Source organism: Hemitrygon akajei, chromosome 18 (genome assembly GCF_048418815.1).
Source record: "Hemitrygon akajei chromosome 18, sHemAka1.3, whole genome shotgun sequence".
Classification (NCBI taxonomy): Eukaryota; Metazoa; Chordata; class Chondrichthyes; order Myliobatiformes; family Dasyatidae; genus Hemitrygon; species Hemitrygon akajei.
In genome coordinates this window covers 37,020,578-37,042,970 of record NC_133141.1, presented here as the reverse complement: position 1 = coordinate 37,042,970, position 22,393 = coordinate 37,020,578, and the positions used below count along the sequence as shown (strand labels likewise).

Below are 22,393 nucleotides of genomic sequence, written 5' to 3'. Positions count from 1 at the left end.
ATTCTGGGGATTATCCTGGTGAGAATGTTTTTTGCACTTCCTCTAACATTATGTATTTCTTTTTAAATAATTGAGTGGAAGCTATGCCCAATACTCAGAGTGTGGTCTCGCAGGTGTCTTGTTCAGTTGGAGTAAGACTTCCCTACTTGTATAAACTGGCATTTGATTGATCTTCCTGACTACCTGCTGCACCTGTATGTTTCTGTTTCATGTACAAGTGCCCCAGCTTCCCTGTGGTGCAGTCTTTAAATATTTAAATACGTATGAGCAGAATCAGACCCATCAAGTCTGCTCTACTATTTCACTGTGGTTGCTTTATTTTCCCTCTCATCCCCATTCTCTTGCTTTCTCAATGTAACCTTTGATGCCCTTACTAATCAAGAACCTATCAACCTCCACTTTAAATATACCCAATGACCTGGCCTCCACAGCTGTCTGTGGGAATGAATTCCACAGATTCACCACCGTCTGGCTATAGAAATTCCTCCTCATCTGTTCTAAATGGACGTCCTATTCTGAGGCTGTGCCCTCTGCTGCTACTAATGGAGACATCTTCTCCACGGCTGCTGTGTGGTATGTTTCAATAATCTGAACTCCAGTGAGTACAGTCATAATGTTGTCATTCTGTCTTCCAGTGTTTCTCACAGTACCCTCCATTTGCAAGCTTTTGGTCATTCAATTAACCTATCATATCCCTCAGAACTGTTTATATCCTCATAGTTTGCCTTCATTCCACAGCAATATTATCCTTGAATGTAATTTCTGTACATTTAGTTCTTTCCTGTAACAGCATTAATTGCAAACTGCTGTGGTTCCAGCACTGGTCTCCGTGGCACAGATCTAGTTGATGGTTGCCAACCTGAAAATGAGCCCTTATTCCTGCAACACACAAAATGCTGGGGGAACTCAGCAGGACAGTAAACAGTCAACGTTTCAGGCCGAGACCTTCATCAGGACTTGCCCTTATTTCTGCTTGCTGTTTCCCATGGTTGGCTAATCCTTTATCCATGAACCATTCTGCTGGGAGGGAAAAGAAGTGTCGTCATTTCAATTCAAAGCCCTGCATCAGGACTGAAAATGAACGGAGACTATTCTCAGTCCTGATGCAGGGTGCTGATCTAAATCACCCAAAGTTTCTTTTCACACCCCACCCCTCTGAAGCTGCTTGGCCTGCTTAGTTCCTCCAGCAGATTGCTTGTTGCTCCAGATTCCAGTATCAGCAGTCTCTTGTGAACTCTTTGAAATAACCCTTTGTGTGGCATTTTTATTGAATGGCTTTGGGAAACCTAAGTATTACATCTAGCAAATTCCTTTTATCACTTCATTGGTAATTCAAAAAAACTTGTATTTGACAGATGTAATGTCCCTTTCATGAAGCCATGCTGACTATGTGCAATAAAGGTATAGATTCTATATGTTTTGCTATTATCATCTTGGTAACTACTTGTAATAATTTTCAATAATAAATGTTGTACAGATCAGCATGGGGTTGCCAGCCTTTCTGAGGTATTGGAGGTATTGCATTGACAGCTTTCTAAACAGATTTGGATTCAGATCTGCTTATCATAGTGCAACATTGCAAGTGACACTTTTCATTAACCATCAACACAACCTAAGGATGTGCTGGGGCAGCTCGTGTAACCACACATTCCACCACCAACATAAAATGCCCACCACGCTCAGCAGAACGGCGGCAGCAGCAAAAACCCCTTCTCCCGCCCCCAACTCCGATCTTTCATTCTCATTGTTGTGGGGAAGTCATAAATTATATCTTTAAACATCCGCCACCACTTGCTGTGGTCTTGCCTACTAATCTCAGGGCCCACTCCACTTTAGACCACTCTCTCCACATTTCTTTACAATTCTTATTTAAGTTCAGTGCTGTGTAGTAAGGTCTAAGCTGTACAGACATGGGTAGTCCCTAGCTGTGTCCCTATCAGTGTTGAGGTGACAGATACTGTTGATTGCAGAGTTCCTGAATTACGGAAAAGGGCAATTGGTCCATCTTGTGGCTACTGATATTCTGCGGAGCAACTGTGTTTTATGTGCATTTAATAACCGCAAGGTGCCAGACTCTGGAACAAGACAATGAACACGAGGGATTTTGCAGATTCTCGAAATCCAGCGCAACACACACAAAATGCTGGCTGAACTCAGCAGGTCAGGTAACATCTATGGAGAGGAATAACAGTTGACTTTTCAGGCCAAGATCTTTCATTTGTCATGATGGAGTGCCTTGGCATGAAATGTCAGTTGTTTACTCTTAGATGCTATTTACCCTGCTGAGTGCCTCCAAGATTTTGTGTGTGTTGCACTGTAACAAGACTTATGGAGATGAGTGGGTGGGGAATAAAAGAAAGTCACCATAATCTTAAAATTAAGTGGAATATATTTTCTGAATACTATTTGAGATGAGTAGCATTTAAGCATTCATGTGTTTTATAAAAGTAACCCTGATGTTGCTCTTTAATCCTTTTAAATGGCTCAATGACATCTTGTAATTTGTGACACTTCTAATGTAGAGAGCTTCTGCAGGTGTGAAAACATTTCCAACTTAAAGGTGAACACTTCATAAGTGTTTCTGCATTTACCATTTGTTTAAATTTTCAATTATTCCAGGGTTTCCTTGCAGACAAATCAAAGAAGGAAAAACGTCCCTCCAAAATATGGTGTACCCAAAGCTTGGCCAAGGATGAGACTAAGGTAAATGGTGGATGTCTGCATGATCACGTAAAATCTGTCCTGATTTGAAAGAACCTTGAAAGCTGTCCATCATGTCTCATGACTCCAGTCTTCTCCCACACTGGGAAGATGAAGACAAAATTCATCAAAATGAATAAACTGTCAATATTTCAACATTTTGTGTTATGTTAAAAATAAACTGGGGTATCAGTGTTTCCTAGAGTCTTCTACTTGGCTGTTTTAGGTGTTAACGCCCTGCCTACCATGAAACTTAGTTAGGAGCATCTCAGTTTTATGCTAAGCTGATTTTTTTAAAAAAATCTAATTTTGGTTCGGGCCACTTGGATTGAAGAGGAGAAATTGTTTACTACTAATTGAAGTGGGAAAGTGGAATGGAAGAGAGGTAGGGGCTTAATGAAGGGGGGAGGCAAAGGGTAGAGGGGAGCCTGAGAGTGAGAATGTGATTGTGATGAAGGGTCTTGGCCTGAAACGTTGATTGCTTATTCCTCTCCATAGATACAGCCTGAACTGCTGAGTTCCTCCAGTAATTTGTTTATTCACTGCTCGTCTCCCATTCAAGTTCAGTCATTAAAAGTTGAGGATAAGACAGTTGAATAGCCTGATGGTAATAACTATAATGCCAACAGGATGCTGACACAACCAAAAGAAGAACACAGGGCCCCAAGGGATTCCATGAATGCTGGAAATCTTGAGCGTGCGTGGCCTCTGTTGGTCGTGGTTGACCATGGGTACTGCGCCTCTGGTAGTCACTGGAGAGTGGCCTCTCCAGGGTGCAAGCCAGGGCAAAGTTGATACGGAGATCCGTCTGTTGCCCATGCAGTGGGACACCCCCCCCCCACCCCCCCATGCTGATGACAGGTCCAAAGGAACGATGAAAGTCGATACAGTTTGGTGCCAGCATCATCGCAGGAGTTGCCATGCCAGTGCTGGGTACAGCAGTCAGCCGCCTTCGAGACTCCGACTCCGGTTTTTTGCTCGGGGTTTACTCCCAAAGCCTTTCCAGTGAGCGGGTATAGCCGCAAGGCAGCAGGGATTTGAAATCGGAGTTTTCCCTTTCCTAGATGAGCTACCATCCCTGGTTAACGAGCCCCATCTGCCCAGAGCAACTGGTTTTAAGGCGCCAGTGGCCCGCCTTTGCCCTTTCTCCTGTCAGTGAGAACAGCTCCACCGGGCATAAGAACTATGCCACACGTGAAGGCCAGGAGTTGGACTTGGTTGTCAGAGGCTGTTTGAGTCACACGCCATGAAGAGCATTTGTTTAGCAGTGGGAGCTCGTCTCCACCACCACCCTTTGGCTGTGACTACCCTTGGAGCAACACACACAAAATGCTGGAGGAACTCAGCAGGTCAGGCAGCATCCATGGGAGGAAATAAACAAGTGATGTTCTGGGCTGAGACCCTTCATCAGGATACTGGGTGATGTTTCCATAGATGCTGCCTGACCTGAGACCCTCCAATGTTGTGTGCAATGTTTGGAAAAGTTATTTTTACAATGAGTTGGTAAATGTGGAATTCTTTACTGAAAATGTCCATGGAAGCAGAGACTGTAATGAGACTAAATAGCAAAAATGCAAGCTGGAGAATGGTTGTTACTCCAGGTTAGTATAGAAAGTGAAATAAAGATTTGTAATTCTAAATTTCCTTTCATGATGCTTAGGATATTTCGAGGGTCTTTCTAGCCAAACTGGTATTTTTGAAGAGCAAACACAAGGAAATCTGCATATGCTGGAAATTCAAACAACAACACACACAAAATGCTGGTAGAACACAGCAGGCTAGGCAGCATCTATAGGGAGAAGCGCTTTCGACATCTCGGCCTGAAACGTCGACAGCGCTTCTCCCTATAGATGCTGCCTAGCTTGTTGTGTTCTACCAGCATTTTGTGTGTGTTGTTGGTATTTTTGAAGACTATTGCAATGTAAAAAATGTAACATTTGTCTTGTGTACAGGAGCTCCTGAAAATACTATGTTTTTACAGCTTGAAGTATTCTGGAGTTCAGAGTTCAATTCTAGCACCATCTGTAAGGTGTTTGTCCACTTTTCTTGTGGACCGTGTGGGTTTCCTCCGGGTGCTCAGATTTCCTCCCACAGGGTCAGATGTACTGACTAGTAAATTAATTGGTCATTGTAAATTGTCCTGTAATTAGGCTAGTATTAAATGGGTGCTGGGTGGTACAGCTCGTTGGGCTGGAAGGGCTGGTTCACACTGAATTTCTAAATAATAAATAAATAAAATAGCAATGTCCAAATAGCTACGTAACCCAGAGTAATACCCAAAATGCTGGAGGAACACTGACTCAGGCAGTGTCTATGGAGGGAAATGGACTGTTGATGTTTTGAGCCTTGACCAAGTTTCAACTTCCAATGTCACAAATGGAACCCGGTCGTGACCCAAGATGTTGACTGTATTTCCCGCCACAGACGCTGCCTGATCCACTAAGTTCCTCCAGCATTTTGTGCTGCTCCAGATTGCCGGTATCTGTGTTGTGTCACCGGATGAGCTGCCTTTTTAATGATATTGGCCAAGGAATAAACATCGAGTAGGGAGAACTCTGTACCCTTGAATAGATAGTGTCACGATATCCTTTATGCCAAATTTGTATTTCCTTCCGATATAGAAAAAGGCCGTTCAACCCATTAACTATGCCAATTCTTGGAGCCATCAAATTCCCCATTTATTTCTCTGGAACTTGTTCTCTCATACAATACTTGCCCATTTACACTCTGACTCTGCCCTTCCCCCCCCCCCCCCCCCTTATTCTCTGACTACCCACTTGCACTGGCTATAATTTCAGCCAATTAGCCTACCAAACCTTACATCTTCGGGATGTGCAAGGAAACGAGAGCCCACGCAGTCAAAGAATGTACAAGCCCCACATCAAGCTGAGAGCTGAACCTGTGCTAATAGACATGTGAGACTGTCCTATTACCTGCTGCACCACTGTTGCCACGTGAACACTGAGGCGGTGGTGCCCTAGTTATTGGCCAGCAGCTCTCGCCATTGCCTCTACCAAACTGAGCTGATTGTGTTTTGAGTTTGCGTTGTAAATTTGGTTTGATTCCTTGTCCAAATTATTTTGAACCACGTTCCACTGCATTTTTAGGTAAGTAATTTTCATAGTGTTGCTTTGCATTCAAGGTATTGCAGAATTAAATTCAAGCTCACTGTTGAGGCATCCTTGGGTATTTTTATGGAAATTCACATCTGTGCATTTGTCACATTCTTTTAAAATTGCAAATAATGTTCTGGCAGACTCTGTGCTTGGTATGTTTCACTGTTTTAGCCCATGGAACTGATCTATCGGTGTTTTATTGGACCATAAGACATGACAGCAGAATTAGGCCATTCAGCCCATTGAGTCTGCATCCACCCTTCAGCATTTATAGATCAGATTTATGGTTATACAGCATAAAGGAGGGCCTCTCATCATTTCATAATCCTCCTCAGGTCACAAATTGACATCCTTGGCTCCAGGGAAAGGATACTTGGGAGCTTTATGACATGATGAGTGATATACATACTCTAGCTCTAACCTACCTGATCTTTCCAATCTCAATACCCCAGTTTGTTTTTAATTGAGGAGTTCAATAGTAATGTTAATCATAATAAATAGTTTTGGAGTTAAGATAAACTAACGTTAGCTTTATTTGTCACATGTACATCAAAACATACAGGGAAATGTGTGTCAAATTAAATCAGAAGATTGTGCTGGGCAGCTTGCAAGCGTCGCAATGCCTCTGGCACTAACATAGCATGACCACAATTTAACCCTAACCCTACACCTTTGGAATGTGGGAGGAAATCCTTGCGGTCACACAGAGAACAGACAGCAGCAAGAATCAAACCCCAAATGGTGATTGCTGGCGCTGTAAAGCAAATGCGCAAACTGCTATACTGCCGTGCCACCTCACAAAAAATTAAATTGTAGTCATGGGTGTTTGCGTCAATGATGAATGCAGTCAGAGCATGTGCTGGGGGCAGCCTGCAAGTGTCACCATGCTTCCAGCGGCGCCAACATCGCATGCCCGCAAATTACAAACCCTTACTAACTCGTTTGGATTGTGGGAGGAAACTGGAGCACCTGGAGGAAACCCACTTGGTCACATGGAGAACGTACAAACTCCTGGGAATTGAACCCAGGTCACTGGCGTTATAAAGCATTACATTAGTCACTGTGCTATTGCCCTGCCTGTTAAGGGGAGTGCTCTTGCCCTGGAGGCAAGATACAATAGCTCACCTCACTCTGGAGGTGTGTGTAATCTAGGCTAATGTTAGCTTGCATTCCTGAGCAAGTGCTGTGGTGTTCAGTAACAAAAAGAAGCTCTGTCAATTCAGTTTGATGGAAAAAGCCAGGCATGTTCTGAAGAGAAGCAGGGAGCTCTTTTCCTGACTGTTGCTTGTTGCCCAGTCACATCAACTAGCTGTTACCAAGGGGAAAAGTCTGCATTGCGCTGAAGGATGTGAGAAATGGGCGCTCTTGTCGGCAGGGCGCAGGGAGAGGAAAACACTGCAAGTGGGAAGTATGCTAATTCCTTCGGAAGAGGAAATAGACTGAGCACAGCAAGGTGCAAGGAGTTTCCTGTGCGCAAACGTACAATTACTGCAGTTTGTATGAGGCAAAACAGGTTTTTGATGGATGTTAAACCAAGGAGCCTGGACTGGAGGGTCATCCTCAGTTGCATGTGCTAGATATGGAATACAACAGCTGTTGTCCGTTGTAGAGCAATGCACACAAAATACTGGAGGAACTCGGCAGCTTCTATGGATGGGAATTAACAGTTGATGTTTTGGGTCAAGACCTTCCATCAGGTTTTGTGTAGGAGCTGTCTGACCTGCTGAGTTCTTCCAGCGTTTTTGTGTTCCTCTGGATTTATAGCATCTGCAGAATCTTTGATTCATCTGTTGCACTCAGGTTGCTGAATTTCAGAAACACTTTTAGCAGGAGCTTCAGAAGCAGTGTGTAACATGGTGTGGCTACTCTGAGTTTAGGTGGGACAGAGCATGTTTTATCCCCAGTGCTTTTCATGTGAAAACTGCATTATGTTTTTAAAACCTCCCATGAATTCTGAGGTTTTAACTTGCAAGCTGTTGTAGGCTGCTTTTGTATCGCTTTCCAATAATTTTCACGATGCGATGAAAGTTTGTGACCGAGCAAATTGGAGAAATGAAAAGCTCTATTAACAAGTCTCAAAGTCATACAGAGAGCCTTTACCTGATGAGAGTAGCTGTAGACTTAATCCATTAGCACGGCGAAAGGAAAGATAAAAGCCACAAACACAGGATCTGTTTTCAAGAGTTTTGCACTGTGTAACCAGAAGGTCCACCATCGAAGACCCACGTTTTACAGGTGATAGTCTGAGCAGGTTGTGAATGCATGTTCGACTGTCACCCATACTCTTGACTGGGAGCCATTTTAATCTCCTTGCTCCAGGCCTCCTGTGATGCCATGCGTTCTGCAAAACTACACGTTTCCACTCCCAGCCTGCCGGACTGCCTGGACATGAAGAGCGCTTCTGCGCCCCTCACTATAAAGGAGGAGTACTTGCAGCTACAGCAGGATTTCTGTTCCATATCACAGAAAGGTAATGACGGGAGGGGCATAGCACTGGTTCCTCAGTGATTAGCGAAACTTATAGGGTTAAGCGCAGGTTGGATAAACTTATCCCTGCTCATCACCTCAGCTACCAATCACCTCCCTCTGTGGTTCCCCCTTCTCCCACAGTTTACTCTCCGCTCCTGCCAGGTTCCTTCAGCCCTTTCCCTTTCCCACCTATCACCTCCCAGCTTCTTGCTTCATTCCCCCCCCCCCCCCCCAAACTTCACCCACCTTGTTCTGGCTTCTTCCCCTTTCCAGTCCTGATGAAGGGTCTCAGCCCAAGACCTCAACTCTTTATTCCTCTACATTGATGCTGCCAGACCTGCTGAGTTCCTCCTGGGTTTTGTGTGTGTGTGTTACTTTTGATAAATTTGCCTTGCTTTAACTTGAGTTTAAAGGGTTCAGGCTTCAGGCTGATTGCAGAGCCACTTTCAAGGGTTTCAGTAAGGTAGATACAGAAAACCTACTGGACAAGCACAGACCATGAGGATGGTGCACTCAAACATATGCCTGGACTTTTTAAGCAAGATGTGAAGAAATACTTCACAATTGTAATGAAAGTCAAGAATTCCTCAATCTCTATTGTTTCAGCTGGACATTAATATTCTGTACTTTTGGATAAGGATGTGAAACAGTGGAGGCGGGGTGAAAAGAGGGCATGTGATCAGACATGAAGTGGGAAGCAGTTAACACAAAATGCTGGAGGAACTCAACAGGTCAGGAAAAAAGAGTTGATGATTCAAGCTTAGACTCTTCAGTAGGAATGAGGGTCTGATTGGGTCAATCCCCTTCTTCGTTTAGAAGGAGATTCCTTAACTGATCCTAGATGCAAGCACCCATGAATTGGGAATAGAATGATACAAATCTAGTTTTCTCCATGCCGGTCTCAGGCTAATTGTCTAACTGAACAGTGACTGATTTCAGTCACTAATTGAGAGACCAATCTCAGAGAACACCCTAGTCCAGTTTTTGATGTCATAATATTAGCCCAGACTTTGTAACAATGCTTCTTTGTCAACATTTCTCATTCACTCATTGTCACCCTGTGCCGGCTGTGTTCCGTTCAGCTGATTTTTGGACTCCTTTCGCTTTCCTTACAATCCTTCTACAGTCTATCAACTGTCCAGTCAACCTGGTGGCAAACTGGAATTTATTATCAATGTGCATATATGCTACCCTGAGATTCATTTTCTTGCAAGCATTCACAAAGTACAATAGAATCAGTGAAAAACTACACTCAAACCAAAACTGACAAGCAACCAACATGCAAAAGAAGACAAACTGCAAATATAAAAATAAATAAATAAGCAAGCAAATAATACTAAGAGCGGGAGCATGGAGTCCTTGAAATTGAGTTGTGTTCAGTGAAGTGATCATTTCAGTGTTGAGGTGAGTGAAGTTATCCACATGTGTTCAGGAGCCTCATGTAAAGGAAAAAATATGAAATTAATGTGGAATTTTAGTTTATAAAGGTGACACCCCCCTTCATAAATTTCCTTCCTTCCTCTTGTTATAGTCTTCTTGAATTTGAAGTCTCTCTTCAACACGCTGGCAATAGAGAAGGAAAGGCTCAAACAGATGTGGGCTGAGAAAGAACAGGATTCCAGCGCACCAACGGTCCAGATTGCAAATCTGAAGAATGCCTTGTCTGAGGTGAGGAAGCCTCTGGAATCAGAATCATGTTTTTTTAATTACTGATGTACATTGTGAAATTTGTTTTGCAGTTAATTATATAGAGCTTTCAGCACCTCTGTCAACCTGTGCCAGAACTGTATCATTCAGTTTCTCTGTCACTAGTCACATAGTTTGCCTTTGTTCTTTCGGTCCTCCACCGTGTTTCAGCAATAGTCGTATCTATTTTCTAACTTGTGACAAAAGTTACTTTTCAGTGACTTGTTTTTCTCTAACCGCTGACTGACGTGCTTTAATTTTCTTAAAAAATTGAAATTTACAATTGACACAAAACCTCAGCAGCCTTTCTAGGGTAGAGAGAAAGTTCCTGTTCTGTGAGAGTTTTGGCATTGAGAGTAATGTTGCCTGTTTTAAGGTGACTTTTGTCAGTCCTTCCCATCAGTGAAAATGCTCCATTTGCCACTAACATCTCACACAACAGACTTGGGTATAGGCACTGTGAAGGGAGGGTTGGCATTTACTTGCGATGAATATCCCAACTTGTGTGCTGTCAGGGTGCCATCAGGCTCACTGGCATTTCATCAGCACCTTTAGCGAATGAGGGGGGAAATGTTTCCTGTTCTCCAATAAGATGTATTGAAAACCACACATGTAGAAATCTGCTGTGCTGAATGTTGGCATTCCTCTCCTGCCCAAGCTATGGTCAAAGAGCACATTATCTGCTCTCTAAACGAGTCAGCATCCTGGTAAATCTTCTCTGCACCTTCTCTAAAGCTTCCACAACCATCCTTTAATGAGGCGACCAAAACTGAATACAATAGTCCAAGAGTGGTCTAACTAAGGTTTAATAGAGCTGCAATATTGCAGCTCTTGAACTCAAGTCCCTGACTAAACAAGGCCAACACACCATTTGCCGCATTAACCACCCTATCAACCTGCGTGGCAACTGTGAGGGATCTATGGATGTGGACATCAAGATTGCTCTGTTCCTCCACAGTGTTGAGGATCTTGCCATTAACCTGCTTTTAACTTGGACCTTCCAAGGACCTTCCACTTCACTCTTCTCTGGATTCAACTGTAACTGCCACCTCTCAGCTCAGCTCCACATCCTATCAATGTCCCCATTTTAAGCTACTTCTACACTCTCCATGGCACCAACCTTCATGTCATTGACAAACTTGCTCACCCACCCTTCCTCATCCAAGTCATGAAAATCATGAAGAAAAAGGGTCCCAGAGCAGATGTGTGTGGAACACCACTAGTTACTGACCCTTTGTTCTGTGGTAAAAGGGCGGTGGGTTCTTGTGAAAGGGATTACTACTTTCCCTGAAGAGGAGAGTTTAGAAATTGTATGCAAATTGCTCATTTTTGTGTTCTGATATCTTCATGCGTTTGTACTGTGAGACAGATAGATCGGAATCCCTGAGTTAGCCCCAGCCCCTTTCTAGAGTTGAGAATGCTAATTCTGCATCAAACCCTGCCTTCCGGCTAAACTCCCTCGTGGCTAACTTAAGCAATTAAACTAATGGCTCTCCCCAGGTAATGTCCCAGAATGCTGATCTCCGGAACCGTCTGCACCGAATCCAGTGTCTCTCCAGCTTTGCCGATATTGTGACTAATCCATCGACTCCTGTCAAAGTTGAGGAGGTGAGTTGGAATTCTTGTAAAGAATCTGAAATTGTTTTTGCTTCCCTTTTGTAATTTGCTTCAGCACACTCGACAGGTCAGGCAGCAGCTATGGAAGTGAGTAAACAGTCAATGTTTCGGGCTGAGACCCTTCATGGAGGTCTCTGCCCAAAACATGGTTTATTCACTTCCATAGATGTAACCTGGCCTGTTGAGTTCCTCCAACGTTTTGTGTGTATGTGTGTTGCTCTGGATTTCCAATCATGCAGTATCTCTTGTGTTTATGCTTCAGCAGATTCCTCGTTGGCAGAATGTGTTTTATTATCACTGATCAATGTGAAATTTGTTGCTTTGTCAGCAGTACAGTGCAATACACAAAATCATTGAGTTACTAAAAACAAGGATGTTGCTAGGACCCGAGTTATAGGGAAAGATTGAATAGGTTAGCACTTTATTGCCTGGAGCATAGGAGAATGAGGGGAGATTTGATAGAGGTCTACAAAATTGAGGGATGTAGATAGGGTAAATGCAAACAGTCTTTTTCCACTAAAGTTGGGTGAGGCTAGAAATAGAGCTCATGGGTTAAGGGTGAAAGGTGAAATATTGAAGGAAAACCTGAGGGGGAACTACTTCACTCAGAAGATGGTGCGAGTGTGGAACGAGCTGCCAGTGGAAGTGGTGGATTGCAACTTTTGAGAAGTTTGGATAAGTACATGGAAGGGTATGGAGAGCTATGGTCCAAGTACAGGTTGGGACTAAGCAGAATAACGGTTCGGCATGGGCTGAAAGACCTAGTGAGGAAGGCACCCCTCCCCTCAGGAGAGCAGACACTCCATCTGGCTGAAGTTGAGGTGAGGAAGACCCTGGCCAGAGTTAACTTGCACAAAGCTGTGGGGCCCATTAATATACCAGGTCGGGTTCTGAAAGACTGCACAGCCCAGCTGACGGATATATTCAACATCTCTCTGGAACAATCCATTGTCCCCTCAGTTTTCGTGGTGGCAACCATTATTCCAGTGCCAAAGAAGGCGACAGTAATCTGCTTAAATAGCCATTATCCTGTGGCATTATTGTGAAATGTTTTGAGTGGCTGGTCATGGAGCACTTTAAAGCCTTTCTTCTGGCTACACTGGACCCTTTCCAGTTCGCTTATCACTCAAATCAATCCACGATCATACAATATCCTCTGCCCTCCACTCTGTCCGGTTCCACCTGGAAAATGGGGTTTCATATGCCAGACTGGTGGTTATAAACTTCATTTCGGTGTTTGACACCATCATACCCCAGAAACTGGTGAGGAAACTGTCCTCACTGGACCTCAACACCTCCCTCTGCAAATGAATACTGAACTCCTTAACAGTCAGTCCTTGTGGGCAGCAATGTCTCTAGTCCCATTACGCTGAGCACTGGTGCTCCCCAAGGCCGTGTGCTCAGCTCGCTACAGTTCTCACTGCTGACCCACGACTGTGTTGCAGGATCCAGCTCAAACCGTGTCATCAAGTTTGCGGATGACACAACAGTGGTTGGCCTCATCAGGAACGATGACAATACAGAGTGTGGAGGGACTGGTGGATTCGTGTGAGAGGAACGACCCAAGTCTGAACATGGAGAAGACAAAGGAAATCATTATGGACTTCAGGATTGTGCAGACAAACCATCCCCCTCTGGAGTACATGGCTCGTCCGTAGAGAAAAGTGCACCAAGTTGCAAGTTCACATCACCTGGTCCCTTAACATCACCTCCCTGAACAAGAAGGCACAGCAGCATCTCCATTCCCTAAGAAGACTGAAGCAAATAAGGCTCCCACCCCTTCCCCCATCTTAACTGCATTTTACAGGATCACCATTGAGAGCGTCCTGACAATTTGTATCTGCATCTGGTATGGGAGCAGTCGAGCATCGGACCAGAAGTCCCTACAAAGGACTGTGGGAGGATCATAGGGGTCTCCCTACCATCCGTCAGAGACATTTATCAGGAACACACAGGGCCCTTAGTATTATTTACTATCCCACCCATCCATCCAGCATCCTCTTTGACTTTCTACCATCAGGCAGGAGACTGATGCACAAAAACAAGAACAGTCTGGATGAGAAACAGTTTCTTCCTCCAGGCCATTAGGCTTCTGAACTCCCTGTCGCATCATAGTCGAAGTGTCACTGGTTAATCTGTTCTGTTCCTTTAAATATTTAATATTAATGCACTTTAGTTTGTTATTTATGTGTGATTCATCTGTAGATTTTATCCTTACCTTCATAAGTTATTGTGTTATGTATTTTACACCCTGACTCAGAGAAATGTGGACTCTTTTCTATATACATGTCTGTAGTTAAATGGCAAACTTTACTTGACTTGGTATCAGTGCTATAGTACTCTGTCTCTAATGAATAATGCAGAAGACGAATTACATAGATTTTGCGAACCATTCAGAAATCCAGTGGCGGAGTGTACTATAGGATGTGCAATAGGAAGCTTTTTCAGATCGGTGGAGGGGGGGCTTCTGGTAATGTTACTATCCTCTACCACCTTCCCTCCCCCCTCTCCCTGGCAACTCTATTGGATGATTTGAGGAGACATTGGAGAAATCGGAAAGGGTGGGTGGGGGAAGAAAAGAGAATCTGGTGATGTGTTGGATTGGATGGGTTGGAGAGGAATAGCTGATGAAGAATATAAGCTATAAGTATTGACCAGTGGTATGAGAATCTGCCCTTCATTGAAAGTTTGGGATCAGCTCTGTCTCCCTGTCACAGGGAGGCCTGTGAGTCAGGATCCAAGAGGTCTGAGCATCCAAAGCCAGGCTTGTCTCCCAAGCAGGGGAGATTGAATGCTGCACTGAGGTTTTTTGGCTGAGGTACCCTTTGCCCCTTTGGTGGATGGGGAAGAAATAGAAGCAGAAATGGACCTTTCATCACTTCATGTCCGTTGTGCTATTTGGCGATATCATAGCTGAAGTATTTTTGCCATAGTGCCACTTTCTTCCACAAGCCTCTTGATTCCCTTAATATCCAAACTTACACTGATCTATCTTAAATAAATGCGCTTGATACAGAATTTCAAAGATTTTTCTACCCTTTAGGTGAAGAAATGTAACTGCATCTCAGTCCAGATAAGCCAATCCTTATTCTGAGGTTGTGACCCTTGATTATAGAAGGCAGATGGCTGAAATGTGTCCGTCTCTTGTGTCCTATAAGAAGTACACTCAGTGGCCACTGTATTAGGTATACCTATCGAAGTGCTTGTTAATGCAAATATCTAATCAGCCAATCACGCGGCAGCAACTCAATGCATAAAAAGCATGCGGACATAGTCAAGAGGTTCATTTGTTCAGATCAAGCATCAAAATGGGGAAGAAATGTGATCGAAGCAACCTTGACCATGGAATGATTGTTGGTGCCAGGCAGGGTGGTTTGAGTATCTCAGAAACTGCTGATCTCCTGGGATTTTCATGCACAACAGTCTCTAGAGTTTACAGAGAATGGTGCATAAAACAAAAAACATCCAGTGGGTGGCAGTTCTGTGGGCGATAACACCTTGTTAATGAGAGAGGTCAGAGGAGAACGGGCAGACTGGTTCAAGCTGACAGAAAGGTGACAGTAACTCAAATAATCACACGTTACAACAGTGGTGTGCAGAAAAGCATCTCTGAACGCACAACACTTCGAACCTTGAAGTGGATGGGCTACAGTAGCAGTAGACTGTGAACATACAGGAGGTACCTAATTAAGTGGCCATGGAGAGTACATATTTCAATGATATGGCCTATTCTTCTGAAATCTAAAGAGTGTAGTCTCATGTTTTTTTTTTTAAATTCTCCATCGCCTTTCTCTTCGGCCATATGCTAGGAATTGATCGGGTGAACCTTTGCATTCTGTTTATTGCAGCACTTGCACTTCCTTGGGTAATAATTAAGCAAGCGAGGCATGTAAGAGCTTTAAAAATGATACAGCAGATGGTCTGTCTCTTAGCAACCTTAAAGGGATGGATCAGGAGCTGACAGTAAAAAATCTTTTCACTCTGGGTCAAACATTGGAGGATACCTCGGGGTCTTTTGGTAGTTGTACAGTCCTAATCCCTTATCGGATGATAAATTGTATTTAGAATTGGTAATTAGTGGCCAGTCACTATTTTCTGTTTTAAGGATACTCAGAAGGATTATGGCAAAGAGATTAGTGGAAGCTATTTGCATTGATGATTAGCAGGAGGGTTTGATTATAGCCACCCAGGATGTAATCAAAACTTTGTAGTTTTAAGTAATTTATTGAGTGGCACCAAATAAGTTTTGTAGAATTTATGACCTGTCTTTTTGATTTTGTGAAAGCTTTTGATTCAGTAGAGCATAAAATTGCAGGTAGAGTATTACATAGAAGTTTGTAGATATTTTGGATATAAAATCATTTTTTTTACTCTTTACCCAATATTTCAGATTTGACGAGGGTTCTATACAATTGGAGTAGGATGTAACCACTCCTATAATCTCATCTTCTTGTAATAAAATCCACCATATTATTTGTCTTCCTGTTAGATTTTAGTAATTTGTGTACAAGGACACTAGGTTCTATTGATTCCTTTCCCTCTGTTTTCATTTAATAATAACTTCTGACTTTTTAATTCTGTCCCCTCTTGTTATAGTCCTCCAAGAAGACCACCACCTTGTTGTAGAGTTTGGAGGCTTGTGTGCCTCAATTACTTGGAGAGCTATGCTGGCTGGAGTCAGGGCCTTGCACTTTGGCTCTTGGTAGGGTCACCCATGTCAGACAGGTCAAAGGGTAGATGCCAGACAAAAAGTGGTCCTCTGGTCCTCCAGGTTCGGGGGTTCAGCTCAGGGCTAACAACCCTGGCAAAACCTACAGAAACAGCAAGGAAGAGTCCTTCTACATCTGTGTGCGACCGTATCCCTGAGTCTCCACCAGGCTTCTGAAGTCACAGCCAGGAAAAATGGTGGAGAGGTACTCCCATCATGGTTAAGTGGAACATAAGTGAGCACTTGAAGGGCTGCACACTGAGAACTGAGAAATCGTATTAGGTTGGAATGCTTACAGCTAGATGGTATAAGCACAATGGGCTGAATTGCTCTATCATAAATTTCTGTCATCTACTTGCCTGTATTTCCTTCTAATATAGAGTCCATTTGGTCCATCAAATCAGAGCCAACACTCAGAGCAATCCCATCTCTCCACTTATTTCCCCTTAAACTTCTCCCCAGTCGTGTCTACCCTGATTATCCAGACACCCATCCACACTTGGGTTATTTGTAGTCAACAATAAACCTACCAACCAGCGCATCTTTGGGATGTGAACGAGAGCGTCCAGGAGAAATTCACTGGTTCAGGAACAGTAATTACCCTTCAACCATCAGTCTCCTGAACCAGGGTGTACAAATTCACTCACCTAAACACTGAACACAACCCATAGACTCATTTTCATGGACTCTATAACTCTTGTTCTCAGTGTGTATTTACATATTTATTATTAAATTTGGATTTTTTTGATTGTTATCGATTCTATTGTATTTCTTTGTTCTACAGTGAATGACTGCAAGAAAATGAAACTCTCTCACCTTATCTCCTTGCCTGCCCATCAGCTTCCTCTGGTGCTCGTCTCTCCTCCTTTCTTCCATGGCCTTCTGTACCCTCCTATCAAATGCCCCCTTCTCCAGCCCTGTATCTCTTTCACCAATCGACTTCCCAAATCTTTACCTGACCCCTTCCTCTCCTAGTTTCACCTATCACCTTGTGTTTCTCCCTCCCCTCCCCCCACTTTTTAACTCTTAACCCTCATCTTTTTTTTCTCTCTCTTGTCCTGCTGAAGGGTCTGGGCCCGAAACATCGATTGTACTCTTTTCCACAGATGCTGCCTAGCCGGCTGAGTTCTTCCAGCATTTTGTGTGTATAACTAATTGTGACTACAGTTGGAGAAATTTAGATGGCCGTGGTGGAAAGGTTGTGCAGATCGAGAAGAATGAAGCCATGGACAGGAGTTGAGAGATTAGCTTTACTTGTCACGTGTACAAAGAATTGCATCATTTGTATCAAATCACTGAGGTTTGTTCAGAATCAGGTCTACTATCACCGGCATATGTCACGAAATTTGTTCTGGGCAACCCGCAAGTGTTGCCACACTGCTGGTGCCAACATAGCATCCCCACAACTTACCTAACTGTACGTCTTTGGAATGTGGGAAGAATCCGGAGCACCTGGATGGAACCCATGTGGTCACAGGAAGAACGTATAATCGCCTTGCAGAGAGCAGTGGGAATTGAGCCCTGATCGATGATTGCTGGCTCTGCTCTCATGCCACCCTAAAGGAGTTAAAGCAAGATGACAATTTTAAAGTTAGCCACATTTTAAAATCAGACCTCCAATTCTCCATTCAATAGCTGAGAGCGGGTAGACCTGATTGAAGCTTTAATACCATAGATGTCAGAGCAGAATTAGGCCATTCAGCCCATCAAGTCTGCTCTGCCATTCCATCATGGCTGATCCCGGATCTCACTCAACCCCATACACCTGCCTTCTCGCCATATCCTCTGATACCCTGACTGATCAGAAAACTATCAACTTCTGCCTTAAATATACCCACAGACTTGGCCTCCACCGCAGTCTGTGGCAGAGCATTCCACAGATTCTCTACTCTCTGACTAAAAAAAATTCCTCCTTGTCTCTGTTCTAAAAGGTCACCCCTCAGTTCTGAGGCAATGCCCTCTGGTTCTGGATACCCCCACCACAGGAAACATCCTCTCCACATCCACCCTATATAGTCCTTTCAGCATCCGGTAGGTTTCAATGAGATCCCCACACATTCTTCTAAATCCCAGCGAGCACAGGCCGAAAGCTGCCAAACACTCCTCATATGTTAACCCCTTCATTCCCAGAATCATCATTGTGAACCTTTAAGATGGAGAGGTGTAGATATCTTTTCTCAGAGTAGAAATGTCTAATTCTAGAGGATATGCATTTAAGATGAGAGAGGGTAAGTTGAGAGGTGAATGCGGCAAAAAAATTTTAACCAGTCGGTGGAATAATATTGGATGCAGATATGATTGAGGTATTTCAGAGGTTCTTAGATGCCTGAATATGCAGAGAATGGAGGGATATAGTTTAGTTAAGCACTTGGTTTGAGATAATGTTGTGGACCAAAGGGCCTGTTCCTGCACATTATTCTTCTGTGATCTGTGACCATAAACCAGCCGGATTTACGAAATTCTAGGGTGTTGGATGAGTGGGACTTGCTGGTGGTAGGCAGAAGGGTGGCAGGGTGTCATTGCATTGGTAGTTGGTAGTTAAGAGGTGAGGGTTCTAGCGGTAGGTGAGCTATGATAAAAGTGGATGAGCCACTGTGGCTGAGGTGGAATTAGGTGTTCAGAGTACAAGGAGGCCATTGTTCAGTGGTGTGGTAGCAGCTGTCCAAAATGGCTACTACTTGTTACTGCAAAATTCTCATTTTACGAGCATGTGGAATTTCCTTTTGAAACCAAATTCAATGAGTGAATTGCAGATTCTTTACAATTGCAGCAAAATAACGTTTCTCTTCATCCACCGCATCACACACCAATGACTCTGCCCCTCTCTCTGTAACTTTCAAAGTGGAGCTGAAACGCCTGCTAGGAAAGAACAGGATTAGGAACTCCATTAGGTTGCTGCAGGCGTGTGGAGCTCCTGGTACATTGTGTGAGTCCACAAGTACAGAAAGTTTAACTGGGGTGCTTTTATACAAGCAAAACAAAAGAGGTGCTGTCTGTAAGGAGCTTTTACTTTCTCCCTGTGACTGTCTTTCCTCCCATGTTCTAAAGGTGTATGGGTTGGCAGGTTATTTGGTTACATGGGTGTAATTTGGCAGCATGGGCTCATTGGGCCAGAAGAGCTTTATCGCTAAATAAATAATAAAATAAATAACAGATGCTGGGAATCTAGACCAGGCATGGGCAAACTATGGCCCGGGGGCCATATGCGGCCCGTTAAGCTTTTTAATCCGGCCCGCAGAACTTGATGAAATTATATTAATAAACCTTGTTAACGTTTTTTTCCCCGCAATTCTGGCGTTTTCGCCACAACAAAACTAAATCCAGACTTTGATGCGCTGGCTAAAAAGGGAGACCAACAACACTGTTCCCACTGAAATTAAAAATAAGTTTCTTCGTTGTGTTATGTAAAAAAAAAAAAAATGCATTTGAAAATATTTTTTTCAATAAGCCTTACATGTTACATGTCATTTCTGTTAAGTGATGGACATGAGTAGGGCGCAGGTGCACGTACGTTCTCAAAATAAAAAATGCGCTCCAGATCAAATAACGCGCTCCGCATACTGGCGCGCTGTCACTGTTCTGTCCTTGTGCTGGTCGTTGTTGAGTTTTGGCACAGGGGACAATTGAATAAGAAGGAGCAGGACAAATAGACCTGCATCTCCTACCGTTTTTGAAATAAAGACAGTCAGGAGGAGAGTGATGATGATAATATCTTGAAGGATAACAGAATTTTCAGTGCTTTAAAATAATAACTGTTACTATTAAAAAAAGCTGTATTTTATTCATTTAATTTTCAGTGTTTTAAAAGTCATTTCAATAAATAGCTAAATACCATGGGACTTCAAAAATAGATATTTTGTTGTAATGCATTTGTTCATTTTCAATTGAAATTAAAGCACATGTTTTCTACATATCCCATGATATTTTATTTTCTCTTATGAGATGTATTACCAAAACACTCCGTCCATCTGCTCCTGGTCCGGCCCCCCTGTCAAATTTTAGAACCCTTTGTGGCCCACAAGTCAAAAAGTTTGCCCACCCCTGATCTAGAGCAACACATGCTGGAGGAACTTGGTGTCAGATAGCATCCTGCTTGACTTGCTGAGTTCCTCCAGTATTTTGTGTTGCTAAAAAAAAATTGAGATGCCAGTTTATCGAAAGGACATGTATGATTGTTAAATGTCTGAGGCTTGGTTTTGGGTGGTCTGCTTGATAAAGTGTGGATGAGAATCTGAGTGACGGGGACCACAAAGGTGCCATAACCTTTCAGCCGCAGTGTCAGTGTGAGATATGGATGTATGGTTGACACTGGCTTTCTCCAACTGATTGGAACCTGAGGACTATTCAGGCACTCCAAATGCAACCTGGTAATGGTCGGCTAAGAGGAGCTGGTAGATGGGGTAGCTGCTCACATCGCGTTTAGCTAATGTTTGTTTTCTTTATCAAGCATCTTCAGCCAACACACAGCGAATCACTGACCAACCAGTTATCCTTGGAGAGCAACATCTCACTGTCAGAGTCGCACGTCGAGTACTTCGATGCTGAAGATGTGTTGTTGTCTGCCTGCTCTTCCTACAATGAGGTAAATGCTAGAATCTTGTTTGGGTGTTGGTCAGGAGCCTGAATAAGAAAGGCTTCTTTCTGGTTCTCTCTCTCTCTGTCTCTGAGTGATCATTTCTTCCACAGTTGTGGTTGTGTACTGAGTCAGGAATGACTTGGGTTTGATCCTTGTCCATGATGCCTTTAGCCAACCAGGCAATATTTCCAAGAAAGAAGCAGGACTAACTTCCCAAGTAAATGAAGTCATCTGTTTTTGAGGTTAGAACCAAGGAATGGAGGTAGCGTGGCAGTAAAGCAAAAAAGCAAAAGGGTTCTTAATGTACTGATGAGGGGTATTTCATAACCAGCATCTACTGTTTGAGAAGATGGGGACTGTTGTTATGTGCACTTGGTGAGAAGGTTGGTTCTGAGTAGCTGTTGTTACCTGAGTTTAAAAAAAAAAAAATGAGATGTTGCTTTTGAGTATGTTGAAATTTGGAGTATGAAGTGAAAATGGGAAGGGGAATTAAACAGGCATTGAAAGGTTCAGTTGCAATACTTGTTCACAAATGGGCTTTGGAAGTTGCCAGTAATGCTGGAATTGCCCATTCCTAACTGAAGAGGCATTTAAAGTTCATCAGTAGGTTTGCATTTACATGTAAGAAACATTAGTGAAAGATTGAAGATTTCCTCCTGAAAGGCAATTATTGGACCCAATGAGTTTTAGAACAATTTTGAGTTCCATTGCTAGCAGTAAGATTTCAGAATTACTTTGCTACTTAAGATCTGCTAATGTTTGAACTTGTCTCTCCAGTGCTGGACCAGTAACTAAACCTTTATACAGCTGTATGTTTTGTCCTACCGTGGTATTTATCATTGTTCACAACCCTGACCGGTACAGCATATAAGTTCTTTGAGAAGTGTCTGAATAGTGCTGACTGAATTTCCTCTCCCAGTACTTGGCCCTGGCTAGGATATGTATGGTTCTGACCCCATTTTCTCCCACAGGCAGGGTGGACGGCAGCCATTTGTCTTGTACTGCCACTCAGTCCATCATCCTCATGTTGGAGGAAGGTGACGAAGGGTCCTTGACCTTGAGCATTGACGACTCCTCTCTCTCCACAGATACTGCCTGTCCTGATTGTTGCATGAAGATTTGTGTTTTGTCACAGTTGAAGCTCAGGCACCAATAAAACACATACATCTCAGCAGGACCAGAATATTTTGCAATTAAATGTTAAGGCAGTTTTCTCTGTTGTAGATGTCAGACGATGATGACTCCACAACCAGTGAAATCACCAACAGCAACTCTGAGGAGAATCTGGACCATGTGGATACAGCAATGCAGGAGCTAACAGGTATATTCATAGAGTTAAGTGACACAGAAACAGGTACTTCAGTCCAACAGCACTCTACAACTCCAGCAATCACTGGTCGGGGTTCAATTCCCGCTGCTGTTTATAATGAGTTTCTGTGACTCTGTTTCCTCTGGGTGTTTTGGTTTCCAATAGTGCACAGGTTCATAAGGGTTATTAAATTGTGGGTGCTGGAACCTATG

At 43.3% G+C, this 22,393-nt stretch overlaps 1 protein-coding gene across 5 annotated transcripts in view; it reads left to right on the top strand.

Moving 5' to 3' along the window:
* LOC140741325 (oxysterol-binding protein-related protein 7-like) overlaps positions 1 to 22,393 on the top strand; it is a 123,836-nt gene that overhangs the window by 58,756 nt on the left and 42,687 nt on the right. For 4 of the 5 annotated variants that reach the window (XR_012102046.1, XR_012102045.1, XR_012102047.1 and 1 more), the window contains exons 9-14: positions 2,620 to 2,703; positions 8,136 to 8,286; positions 9,817 to 9,953; positions 11,472 to 11,579; positions 20,744 to 20,878; positions 22,097 to 22,193. Coding sequence is in view for 1 of the 5 variants with exons in the window: in XM_073071409.1 (XP_072927510.1) it covers positions 2,620 to 2,703; positions 8,136 to 8,286; positions 9,817 to 9,953; positions 11,472 to 11,579; positions 20,744 to 20,878; positions 22,097 to 22,193 (712 nt within the window). In the remaining 4 variants the exon portion in view is untranslated. The remainder of the gene's footprint in view (positions 1 to 2,619; positions 2,704 to 8,135; positions 8,287 to 9,816; positions 9,954 to 11,471; positions 11,580 to 20,743; positions 20,879 to 22,096; positions 22,194 to 22,393) is intronic. The other variant, XR_012102048.1, reaches the window with a different exon arrangement.